Here is a 12,890-nt window from a genome sequence, read left to right as displayed (position 1 = left end):
GACTTCACTTGTATAATGAAAATTAAATTGCTTGTCTTTTCAAGGAGGGAGAAGAAAGAGAGAGTAGTATGTTTTCAGTAAAGCCTAGTTAGACTTATATGAGCAGTAAGCACAATCAGAACACTGTATACAGAACAATAATATTGATGATGATCAACTGTGAATGATTTAGCTATTCTCAGCAATACAGTGAAGCAAGACAGTTCCAAAGGACTTATAATGAAAACTGTAATCCACCTCCAGAGAAAGAACTGATGGAGTCTGAATGGAGACTAAAGCACACTTTTTTTACTTTATTATTGTTTTGTGGTCTGCATATTCTTTTCTAACATGACTAATATGGAAATCTTTTATATGACTACACATGTATAATTTCTATCAAACTGTTTGCTTTCTCAAGGATGGAAGAGTGAAAGGGGAGAAATGGAAATTTGGAACTCAAAATTTTTTTTCTTACAAAATTTTAAAGAAGAAAAGTTACAAAATTTTGTTTACATGTAAATGAAAAAAATTAAAAATGTAAATAAAAGATATTCATGGTTTTCATAAACATCTTGCCAATACCCTAAATTTTTTAAAATTAAAAAATCACTAAACAGATTATATCACATTAATATCTGCTCCTGATAGAACATAAATTCCAGGAGAGATGGAGATCACTGTGTGACCTTGTGCACAGTGCCTAGCATAGAATATTTGTAAAAATGAAGACAATATATACTGACATATGAAGAATACAGAAATGTGGTTACCTCTATAAAATAATGCTCAATTAAAAAAACAGCACAGGAAAGATTGTATATACTCAGAATACAACTATATAAAAATAGCCTGTTATCAGAGATCTGAAGAAATTAAGTATGGGCTAAGTTACCACTGAAAACTAATGTTTATTTTTTCTGAAGAGCTGATTAAACATCTAGCCCAGTAACTGGCATATAGTAAGCATGGCTATTAAGGGGTAAGCACTTTTCAATCTTTATGCTCTAAGTTAAACAATGAAACCTAAGAGGCCAGTATACCGATTTGGTGAGCTGCCTTTCATAAGAAAGGAAGATTAAATATTAAGAATATTCAACAGGTATTGAAGATAATCACTTCCTACATGAAAAACTGAGTTATCACTAGACCCTTATGGAGATCCTTGACGTTTTTGTTGGCCACAAAACATATAGTAGTATTCCAAAATTTAATTGCTTTTAAGTCTATTCCTACGGAAATTCATATATACTCTCATTAATCAATGTATCACACTGTTATTACACAAACTTACCTGAGATTTTCTAAGGCATTTTCTCTTTCATTGCGAAGTTTAGCTAATGATTCATTTTCAGCTTTAAATCTTTCGATTTCTGTTTCCAATTCAACAACTTTCTCTTTTAAAATCTGGGAGCGAACACTATCACCTACAACATATTAAATTAATATGAATGCTGAATTGTAATCAGAAAACCTAGAGTAAACTCTTGCTATTATTAAATGATGACAATGTATAAACATTTTAAAGTTAAAATGACTTAAAGGATCTGCTCCTATTAATAAAAATAGGCTTAATTTCTCTAAAGAAAACACCTGAGGTCTATATCAGGGGTCCTCAAACTTTTTAAATAGGGGGCCAGTTCACTGTCCTTCAGACTGTTGGGAGGGCCAAACTATAGTAAAAACAAAAACTTTGGTTTGTGGGCCTTTAAATAAAGAAACTTCATAGTCCTGGGTGAGGGGGATAAACGTCCTCAGCTGCTGCGTCTGGCCCGCGGGCCGTAGTCTGAGGACCCCTGGATATATAAAAAGAACCATATCACTGTCCCTTGGAATGTTATAAGTTCTATCACAAATCACCTATATTGTGCTGGGTACTAAAGTTACATACAGTCAGATTCTAAAGATGAGATGGACATTGCCAGTTTGACATTTTGGGCAAACAGGTTCCTCCTATCTTACACACATACACACATTCTCATCTTTCAAATTTGTTATATAAAGGCATAAATTTTTAGAGATAAATTAGAGAGGTCTGCTGATACTCCAGGGTGAGAATATTGGTGAAATAAGGCTGCGTAACAAGAATTCCTTTAAACTTTCCCTTTATGACAAAACTGGAAGTTTAATATTTACTGTTTATGAAAGACATTAGACTATCACTGGGTTGTATATTAATGAATAACATATGGAATTAGAAAACTAAAAACCACATGTCTTTCACTCATCTTCTAAACCGTTTTATTAATGTTTAGGTCAGGTCTACTAAACTTCCTCCCATTATGTTCTTAGAGCATTTTCTTGATATTTTACTACATCAAACATTGTATTTATAGTGATATATATACACCTATGTCTCCTCCTGGACAGAGAGCTCCATAGGAGTCTATATTACAACTTGTACATCTTTGGTGAGGAGGTACCTGGACAGTACTTTATATGGGAATATGCAAACAAAAAATGTTTTACTGATGACACATCAGTAAAGGAAACCTAAGGGTTTCAAATAACTGATCTTACTAAATAGAAATCACACAATAAATTTAAGCTTTATGACATTTTGATAAATCTTTAGTTTCTGATAATATTAAGACTTACCAAGTGGTTGTTCTTGGCTTTTATTTAATTCAGATTCAGATGCTAAGTGTGAGTCTGATCTAGGTTTAGGCTTCAAGGAAGGAAAGAGTTTCATCATCAGATCAGAAGTAGGAGGAGGGCTTATATTCTTACTGGATTTACACAAATCATCTCCTTTCTTTATGGGTGCAACCTTCCTCTTTATTGCTTTGTCCAAATTAGCTATTTCAGTTTTACTACAATAGTCCGTCAATGGAAGCCCATTAACATCTTCATTCCCAAGTATGTCATCTTTACTTTCATTTTCTTCAAAGTCAGTCCATGTTCTCTCATCATCAAAATCAATTTTATTCATATTTATACATGATGCCTCAGGAATTTTATCATTCATGCTTACTACTACAATGGATTCATCACTACTGTCATCTTTATCTGACAAATCCAGATCAATATCCCGGCTTTTACCCTCCTTCCTAGAGTCTCTGAAAGGTCCTTTACCATCACCCTTTTGTGGATTATCTTCTCTGCTGCTGCTGTAAAACTTTTTAGTATCTTCATTTGTTGCTTTTATGGTACTATCAAGATGCTCTTCAAAGTCACTGCTAACACCACTGTACCCATCATCTTCATCCTCACTTACATTCCATTTGATTTGACTCTCAGAAGCAGTATTTTGAAATGTTTTTTTGCTGACTTTGCTGGTCTGTTCTTTCAAACTTTGAGGTGATGCTTTTGATTCAAGATGTTTTGTTATTTCATACATATTCTTATCATCTTGTTTAATATGATTTGATTTTTTATTTTGGTTGTGTGGAATAACAACATCTGTTATATTTGCTTTTACTTGTTGCCCTGATTTGACAGGGGTAGAAGACATTCTATGGCCTTTGCCAATCTGCTGGTCTCTTTCTAAGATTTTTAATACAAATGAGGAATTACTAGAGAATGATATTTCATCAGCAGCTTGTTCCAAGAACAAAAATTCATCTAACTCCAAGTTTTCCTTTTCTTTTTCCTTTTCCCAATTGTCTAATTTCTTCTGAAATGAAATTTCAAAAGAAAAGTCTGAATCTTTTACAATATGACCCATAGAACTTTTAGAAACAGAGGCAGGATTGGTCAGTTCTGTAGAAATAAGAGGCTTTTCTATGCATTGTGGTTTATTTTTGACTTTGGAACCTATTTCTAAGGGTTTTGTACACTCTGGTATATTTTCCTTATTAGGTTCTAATTTATTATTTTTTTCTAATTTCATTTGATCTTTAAGCTGTCCATCAAATTTCTTCCCATTATTACTTCTAAGTACTTTTGACTTCAGAGAAACTGCAGAACTGGTTTTGGTTCTGACTTGATTACTCTTTTTCATCTCTGTAACTAGTTCCTTATTTATAAGAGCAGTTTTCCGCTGCATTTGTTGTCTGTCTGCTTTAAATACTGGCTGTTCTTCTGACATGCTTTGATGAATCATTAATTTATTCTCTTTTGGTTTCCGAACTTTAGATTTAGCATTAGTAAACCTAGCTAGGCCTTCTCCTCTTTTTAAGAATGGCCGTTTTGGTATTACTTTGGCTAATGATGACATTTCTGCTTCCTAAAAAATAAAAAATATACATTTTAATTAATTTTTTTATATTACTAAGTAATGGTCAAAATATTTTTAAAGGAAGTTGTATATTAATGATGAATTTTTATTGGGATATTTTTGTCAAAACATCTAAAATGCAAACCTGTAGCTGCTTTTGTTTCAGTTCTTGTTCTTCTATCTGAATCTGTTCCTCTAAGAATTCTTCATATGTCTGTTTCCTTTCTCTAATAGTAGCTTTAATTGGCCTAATAATGAAAATAAAATTATGATGCAAATAAATCCTGATGGCAAAACCTTTAAAATTAAGCACCACATTGATATTTCTAAGAGCCATACATTTGAAACTTTAAAAGGTTATTTTACTGTTTAATAAACCATTTTAAAAAACAAAAATCCAATCAAACTCTAACAAACACTCTTAACAAAACAGATCAGAATGAGTCCACATAATATAGTCTACACTAAGAAATATTAAAAAGTTATCATTTCAACGTGAATATTTTAACAGTGTGGTAAAAATTGTTCAAGCATCCATCATGTGAGGATTTATAGCTAAATTAGCAAATTAAAACTGGAAAATGCTATCAAATATTTGAATTTTTATACTTTTGCTTTCCCCTTTTGTCTAAGATTTATGACAGAAGTTGAATAAGTACATCTAAGAATACTTAATCTAAAGACTTTTCTCAAGTAAAAAACTTCCATACTACTTGTACAACAATGACCAAACTACCAAATTAGCCATCTCCTTCACAAGCTAATCCTAAGCATCAAGTTTCACACTCAATCTTATGCTAAAAAGCAAAAAAAGGTAAAAGAAAATAGCATCAGTAGATGTCCTTGCTTCAATCTGCAATAAGACTGATTGCCTCCCTCTATAGTATACCAGTGACACTGCTCTTACCTGGTTCTCCTCCCAACTATCTGAGCATTCCTTCTCATTCTTCTTTAAAAGTTCATCTTCTCCTAAGTGTCTTGTCTGGTGACCTCTTCTGTTTTTCTATCAGCTCTCTCCCTTGATGTTCTCACTTGGTTTGAAGGTCTCAATTATCACCTCTATATACAGTGAAATCAATATAGCTAGTCTTAATCTCTTCCTTCACTGCAATCCCATGTCTCTAAGTGCCTGCTCAACCTCTCTGGATATTCCACCAGGACTTCAAACTCACATATGTTTAACAATGAATAAATGTCTCATATGTTGCAATTCCCTCCCGAGTTCCCTATTTCTGCTGACAGCACTGCAAAACTCTTAAAAGAAGTCTCCCAGAATTTTTTTGTTCTGTTTGTTATCCACTTATCCTATCCTATTCTCCAGATACTCTAAAGCCTCTAGATTAACAGATATTCATGGAAAAATTTCATGGAGTCAGTAAACTTGGATGGGAAATTGTATCTTTATTTTCTCTAGCCTTTAGAGAAATTTAGTATTTTCTAAAATTATGAGCTAAAAGTTACATTTTGGGGAGGGGAAGGCAGACTTCAACAGATTGCCAATGAAGTCTGTGATACAAAAAAAGTTAAGAACCCCTACTTTAGAAAATAATAGTAACAATAATGATAAAAGCAATAATCACCACCAAAAATAACAATCACCACTTGTAGAACACTAAGAAGTTTGCAAAGTTCTGGGAACACATGTTCTCACTTTTACCCTCCAATAAGATAAACAATGCTGTAGGATGTATTCCTTTCATTTCAGAAATACTTCACTGTTAACAATTACAGACTTCTCAGCACTGAGGAGTAACTATACCTTTTATTACAAGTCCTCATAAGGAATTTGTCTTTTGCAGTTTTGCAGATAAAATAACAGAAAATGCTATGTTGTATTTAGCCCTGTAGTATATAAGGCTCACCACCCGTTTTCATAGTTATTATTCAAGAATCTACTAAACAGAATGGTTTTTTAAAAAAAGTAATTAAATAGTAAAAAAAAAATCTTAAAAAGATCTGGACTCAAAAGGCTGCCTATGATTTTTGTCAGCTATTCAACTCTGTGCCAGTCTTTTACTATCTTTTTCCCCATGAATATAATGGAAAGAATCATACTTGTACTATTTACTTCATAATGTGACCCTAGTCAAATCCCTCTCCTGTAAAGATCAGTTTCCCCATCTATATGGAAAGCCAGTCACTCAGACTTGAAACCTCTTTCATATTCCCTCTCCCTCAGGTGCCACATGTTGTCATTTCCATATTGACAACATCTAATTAAATCCATCTAATTAGCAAGCATTTATTGATCATTAAATAGTAGGCACTATACAAAAAACCTGAGGATGCAAACACAAAGAATAAAAAAATCCTACTCAAGGAGCTTCCAAGGAAGACAGCCAATACACATCTAAGTAGAGACAGAATAACTACAAAGTAACTAAGTACAAGGTACTGAGAGAATGAGGAATAGAGAGAGGGCAGTTGGAGAGGAAATGGAAAAATTTCACATTGAAGGGGATGCTTGAGCAATATCTTAAAGGAAGAGAGAGATTCTGAGAAATGGAAGCAAGAGGATAGCATAGGGAATAGCCATTATAAAGTTCAGTTTGGCACCAAGTGCAGGATAAAGTAAAATGTCCAATAGAGAACTGGAAAGGACCACTGATTGGGACTATGTTGTGAAGCACTTTAGGAATCTAAATAGTAGGGTATATTTGTTATCCTAGAGCACCAATGCAGTAGGGATACAGTGAGTTCTACTTTTAAGGAAAAAGACTTTAGTAGCAGAGTGAAGAATAATCTAGACAGAGGGAAAATGATTAGGAGGCCTGTGCAATGATATAGGCAAAAGTGTAATGAGGTACTAAACCATGATCATTACTTTATAATGTGACCCTAGTCAAATCCCTCTCCTGTAAAGATCAGTTTCCCCATCTATATGGAAAGCTATATAGAAATGCCGTGGAATGATGAATCTCAAGATCTATCAATTATTTGAATAGTGCAGAAGTATTTGAATTTCCTAACATTACAATGCTGGATAGATTACAGAACAATAGCACTCTCAGAGGAATAAGGAGAGTTGGAAGGAGGATAGATCTGTGAGAGACAGATGGAGGTCACAAGAAATTCTGTTTTGGTCAGGTTGAGTTTGAGAAGTCTCTGGAGTATCAAGTTTAAAATGGCCAATAAAGAAGCAATAATGCAGAATTAGAGATAAGAGGCTGAGGCAAAAATATAGATCTAGGAATTCTCAACTTAGAGATGATGGTTAAATATATGGAAGTTAATGACATCACCAAGCCAGACACAATGGATGTGATAAGGATAATGAGTAAGCAAAAGATACTGGAAAAAAAAAGTCACAAAGGAAAGAGAACTAGGAGGGAACAGTATCACAAACATCCAGAGAGGAGACAGTACCCACAAGCAAAGAGTATTAAACAGTGTCAGTTACAGAGAGGGGAATTTCAAATTAGTCATGAGGTCAAAATCTAGGTTGCAAAGAATTGAGAAGACAGTGAGAAGGGAGTAAACAGAGGTAATAAGGGTGGCCATCTATCTCTACTTTCTACGCTAGGCTCCCAACTGTTTTCCCTACCTCAGTCTTTTTCCTCTCCAAGTCATCTTTCAGACCATCTTCATTCCTCTGCTCAAAAGCCTTCAGTGGTTCTCATTGCCTAGAGAAGTGATCACCAAAGTAAGGGCTATGTAGTGGCTCCAAAGGATGGGTGATCAACAAGACAGTAGAAACATGGATCACATCCACCCTCCCCTGGCTCAACTGGCCATAGCTAATAATGGATTTGTTTTTTACACAATCCTATGATTCTCTTCAATATTTCTCCTTTCCACAGATGACCCGTGGCTTCTCCGGGTCTGGACTCCTCAGACTAGAGAAAACAATCTATTCCAGCCCAAGCAATTGAAAGATTTGGCAGGATAATTTCTAATACCCCTATCCCTAGTTTTCCCACATCCCATTCTCCCAAATCACCACAGCAGCAGGCTTCATGCTCCAGAGCAGAGAAGTTCCTTCCAACCCTCTACCCACACTTAAACCCCTTCGACCCCCCCCCCCCACATATAGTCTTTATTTTTCTATGGAAAAGAACAAGCCAGGATATTTAAATATAGTTGGATTGTAATTGTATTATCATTCCCCCAAATGCCATTACTCATCTGAATTTATTTCTGGAGAGGAGGGTTGGGAAATGCCACTATCTTTCCACATATTTTCCCAGAATCTCAACCTTCTTTATCCTTAACTCCCTACCTAAATCAAAGTTCTCTCTTCAGAGTTAGCAATGATCTCTCGATTGTCCAATCTAATGTCCCTTTCTTGATTCTCATTCTTTAACAATGCCTCTCTCTCCAGGATTTTGGACACAACTGTGTCTTCCTTCTGTGTTTTTATGACACTGCTTTCTCCCTTCCTTCTGCTAACTGTCTGACCACACTTCTGCAGGATTATCATTCATATTACATAAGGTACATAATTATTAACATAATAGTATAAGTAAATAATGTATATATAACTGGGATGCATGCACAAACTTTTGCTAATAAAGTGAATGAACAAAAAAGTTCTGGCCCAAAGGATAAGGTACAAACTCCTTATTCTAAAACTTAATTCTTTCTACAATTGGACCTTACTATTCTATCTTATTTCCACACTTACTTGCCTTTACAATTTATATAATAGCCAAACCACCCTACCAACTGTTCCCAGAACTTTGCTATTTCCCATGGGTCTCACATTTACACAGTCCCAGCTCCTCCCATACCCAAAATACACTCCCCTCCATATGTCTACCTTTGAAAATCTTTCTTTTTCTTTAGCCCTTTCCTAATAACTTAGCTCAAAGTATTCTCTCCCAAGCCCTTATAACATCTTACCTGGCATTATACTTATGTCTGTGGATTTTATTCCTCCAGTAGAATGAGTATTATTTTTTAATCTTTGCATACCCGGAATAATGCCTTTTACAAAACAAGTATACACTAAATACTTTTAATTGAACTGAAACATATTTTTCATTATTAAGTAAAAGGATTCCCAACTATTTAATGACTCACATTCAACTACACTACTTTGATATAAATAAAACCATAAGTAATATCTGTGTTAATCAACATAGATACCTTTCTTCAATACTAGATATTGCTAACAATTTTCTTCCATTGTTAATATCAGAAGAATCACCAGGTTTTTTTGAGTTTGTAATCTCTTTCCCTTCTGGTAACTGTTCAGTCATTTTCTCCCAACATGGCAGTATACTTTCCCCTACGACATGAATTGGGAAATATTTAGTTTGCATACAAACTGTCAAAACTTTCAAATTCACATAAAACCAGAATAAGGGTTCTTCAAACTCTAGAATTGGACAAAAAAAAATCAGGTATAGCAGAGCAGTAAAAGGGAAACATGCTGGGCCAAAAAAACAGAAGACCAATGTCACAAATCAAACCCCCCCCCCCCAAAAAAAAAAAATCACATAATACTAGTACTAAAAAACAAAAATTCTAAAGGTTTTAGGAATAGCATGTTTACAAAATGATTTTACATATATCATCTCATATGATCCTAACAAGTATTTGAGATAATGCAAGATATGACAAAACCAATTTAACTGATTCTTTGGAAGACATATAGCTAGTAAGAAGCAAAGTAGGTCTAAAATTAAAGCCTTTCAGCCGCTATTCTAATGAATTTTCTACTCTATCACACTGTCCTATTCTTATGTGATTATGAGAAAAAGACAATGACAATTACACATACTTAACCTATATCTATCTTCTCACAGTAATGCTGCAGCATACTGGATCTGTAATCAAATCTACTATGTGTATGTGCATGAAAGAGAATGGGGGAAGGGATGGGAAGGAAAGAGAGACAGGAGGGGAAGAAGTAGGTGGCAAAACAAAAGTAAAAGAAAATAATTCTATCATGGAGTAGTGCTGTATCATTCCTACAAGTAAATATAAAAAGATATTCAGAATGCTACTTAAATATAAATGCACTAATTTCAAAAGACAGCTCACCTGTATTATTTTTATTTTCTTCTTTCCAATCATTCTGTGTTCTTATACATGCTACTAGACATTGTGCCTCATGAGCAAAGTCTGGAGAAGTACTACCACTTTTTGAAGATAAAACACATTCTTTACTCGTAGTCCTGCATGGAGTCATTTCTCTTTCTTGTACAGAACCACATGCTAAAATTTCAGGACCATGAGTTTTTATTCTGGTTTGATTCTGGTACATATGTGACAAGAAAGGCATGGTTTTGTGTATAGGCGTAGAACTTATGGAAGTTCCATATTTGGGATTCTGATCTTCAGACAGTAAAGTCAAGCCTTAGGAAGAAAATACAAGCAAAATTAATATTTTATGAAAAATCTTCTCATTTTACTAAACTACTCCTATTATCCTATTCCTTTCACCTCCCCAGAAATGAAATATTAAGTGACATTTTAACAAAATAAACTAAATACAATAAGGCTGGTATTTTAAAAATTCTACATGATTTTAATTAGGGACATATTTGTTAGCATTCACAGGAAAAATAAGCATTATTCAATAATGAGGTACTTTTTTTTCCCCAGCTGGACAGAGGTGCATTTTTTTTTTTCCCAGCAGGACATCCTTGCAAATGCATTTAGTTCTATATACTCTTAATCATTCCCAAAGCAACAATGAATGCTCTGTTTAAGTATACCCCCAACATTGCTAATTTTATGCTTACTAAAGATTCCCTACAAGGACCATATTAGTTAACTCAAGCAAATGTCAAAGCAATACTAGACAAATTTTATCATAACCACTTCCCAAGCTACTGGGATCTCACTATTCTCTCAATCACCCCACATGCATCCTAATGTCAGAGTAGGAGGTGCTCTAAATCTGAAGGTATTATGACCCATCATAAATGTGCCTTACCCATTTTATGACCCATGTTATTTGTACAATCTCAAAGTTGGAAGGGACTTTTAAGTCAAATACCCTAACCTCACTGTTGATGCAGCAATTTCTGACATCCAGCTCCTTAAATAATTCAAGTGGCCAAGAATAAGACAGCTTTATTCATTAGAAGTCTTTCCTTACTTTGAACAAGAATCTGCTTTCCTGTAATTTTTGCTCATTGGTTTTAGTTGCTCTCAAGAAAATGTTATTTTGATATCCCTTCATAGAACTGAGCCACTATTATATCTCACCTAAGTCTTCTCCAAACTAAATATTCTCATTTTACTTAATTATTCTAAACAGCTTGGTTTCCAGAATTCTGTCCTAGTGACCTTCTGCTAGACACTATATAACATAACACAGTGAAGATATTTACATTCTTTATTGTAGATTCTATATGTCAATCATTTGTTATAATTTGCAACACAAAAACTATCAAATCACAATTCCAGTAATCTTCGGAAACTGAAAAAAAGAGAACCCAGATTCTAATTCAAATCCATCCTACTATGATCCTCCAGGACCTATATTGTTATTGCTAGGGTACCCATTTGTATATATGGGGGAAAAAAAAAAAAGATGCTGACAACAATTTATAAAAACACTGTAATATAAAGAAAATCAATGAATATAAAGCATGTCAAATGAATCATATATATAACTGCTAAGTGTTACCTGAGTGTGTCTGTTGCCCAGACACCATAGTCAGTAGTTTCTCTTGCTCTTCCAGGAGCCTCTGGATCTGTTCTAATTGCTGCCTCTTCAGTTCCTCCTGTTTCTTCTGTTGGACTTCTTTGAGCTTTTCAAATAAATTTTTTTGTTCAATTAACTTACTCTTTCTTCAGAGTGCCCTATTGTCTCTTCTTTCATCCTCTTTTATTTCTTCCCAATCCTCCCCATTCTCAGGAAAAAATGTTAAAAGGGGTTGATCAAATATTTTAGAAATAAAACAACAACTTGACAATGTAAACTATGTCAATTTTAGTTTCAACCTTAGTAATAGATGAAATTCCACTGTTATTGCAAAAAATGGTCTAAGCATATATACAATTTTTGCCAACTTTTATTTAATATCTTAACTTTTGTCTTACAAATTACAATTTTGTCTTAATTTGTTCCATTTGTAGAATCATTAGCATTGATCATCAGAGCTAAAAGGGGTATTGGTGATAAATAAATGTATTCCCTTCATTTTGCAGATTAGGAAACTAAGAACTAGAGATATGAAGCAATGTGCATATAAGTGCTATAGGTCTATACTGGATCCATACCATGCCCTTTGGAACAAAAGCCACATTATTTTTTATTAAGTCCAAGGCAAAAATCTTTCTTTTGAATAAATCAATCTATTCTATACAGGCATGAAACTTATGACATTGTCCTGAACAGCACCATGTTGTAATTTGAGTTACTGGCCCAAAGCTAACAAGTCAAGATAATTAGGAAAGATCTAGTAAGCCTTGGTACACTGATTCTAATAGTTGAGTGTTCATTCCAAGTATAAAGAGATATCAGTGTAAACTGATACAGTAAAAATTATTAATTTTGGATAATATTTATTTATGTGTGCTCTGAAAAGGGATTTTCTATTAACAGTGACCCTATTTGTGATGACCACGCTAGCACCCAGGACACCCCAGAATCAGCGGAGTCAGGATAAGCAAAGTCCTTAATCTTTATTCTTGGTCTTAGACGCAAGATTGAACAGGATGGAAGCAAATTCTCTGCAACTGCCTTCTCCCTCATCTACCGCCAAGAGTGTGACCCTCGCTCGTCTTACTCTACCCCCTAGTCCCTCCTCAATCCACTATACACCAATAACCAAGCCAGCACGGATAGCGG

At 34.3% G+C, this 12,890-nt stretch overlaps 1 protein-coding gene across 5 annotated transcripts in view; it reads right to left on the bottom strand.

Annotated features, from left to right (window-relative positions):
• The window catches only part of CENPJ (centromere protein J), a 44,815-nt gene that overhangs the window by 26,927 nt on the left and 4,998 nt on the right, over window positions 1-12,890 (bottom strand). For 3 of the 5 annotated variants that reach the window (XM_051986620.1, XM_051986622.1, XM_051986623.1), the window contains exons 3-8: window positions 11,724-11,847; window positions 10,127-10,441; window positions 9,227-9,368; window positions 4,284-4,386; window positions 2,578-4,147; window positions 1,274-1,406 (exon numbers count right to left, since the gene is read on the bottom strand). In XM_051986620.1, coding sequence (XP_051842580.1) covers window positions 1,274-1,406; window positions 2,578-4,147; window positions 4,284-4,386; window positions 9,227-9,368; window positions 10,127-10,441; window positions 11,724-11,847 — 2,387 coding nt within the window. Of the gene's footprint in view, window positions 1-1,273; window positions 1,407-2,577; window positions 4,148-4,283; window positions 4,387-5,045; window positions 5,198-7,682; window positions 7,762-9,226; window positions 9,369-10,126; window positions 10,442-11,723; window positions 11,848-12,890 lie in introns of those variants that run through there. The other 2 variants (XM_051986625.1, XM_051986624.1) reach the window with 2 other exon arrangements.

The sequence above is a fragment of the Antechinus flavipes genome, chromosome 3 (assembly GCF_016432865.1).
Source record: "Antechinus flavipes isolate AdamAnt ecotype Samford, QLD, Australia chromosome 3, AdamAnt_v2, whole genome shotgun sequence".
In the NCBI taxonomy this organism is placed as follows: Eukaryota; Metazoa; Chordata; class Mammalia; order Dasyuromorphia; family Dasyuridae; genus Antechinus; species Antechinus flavipes.
Note: the sequence above shows the minus strand (reverse complement) of the source record. Positions and strands in the feature narration are given on the sequence as shown.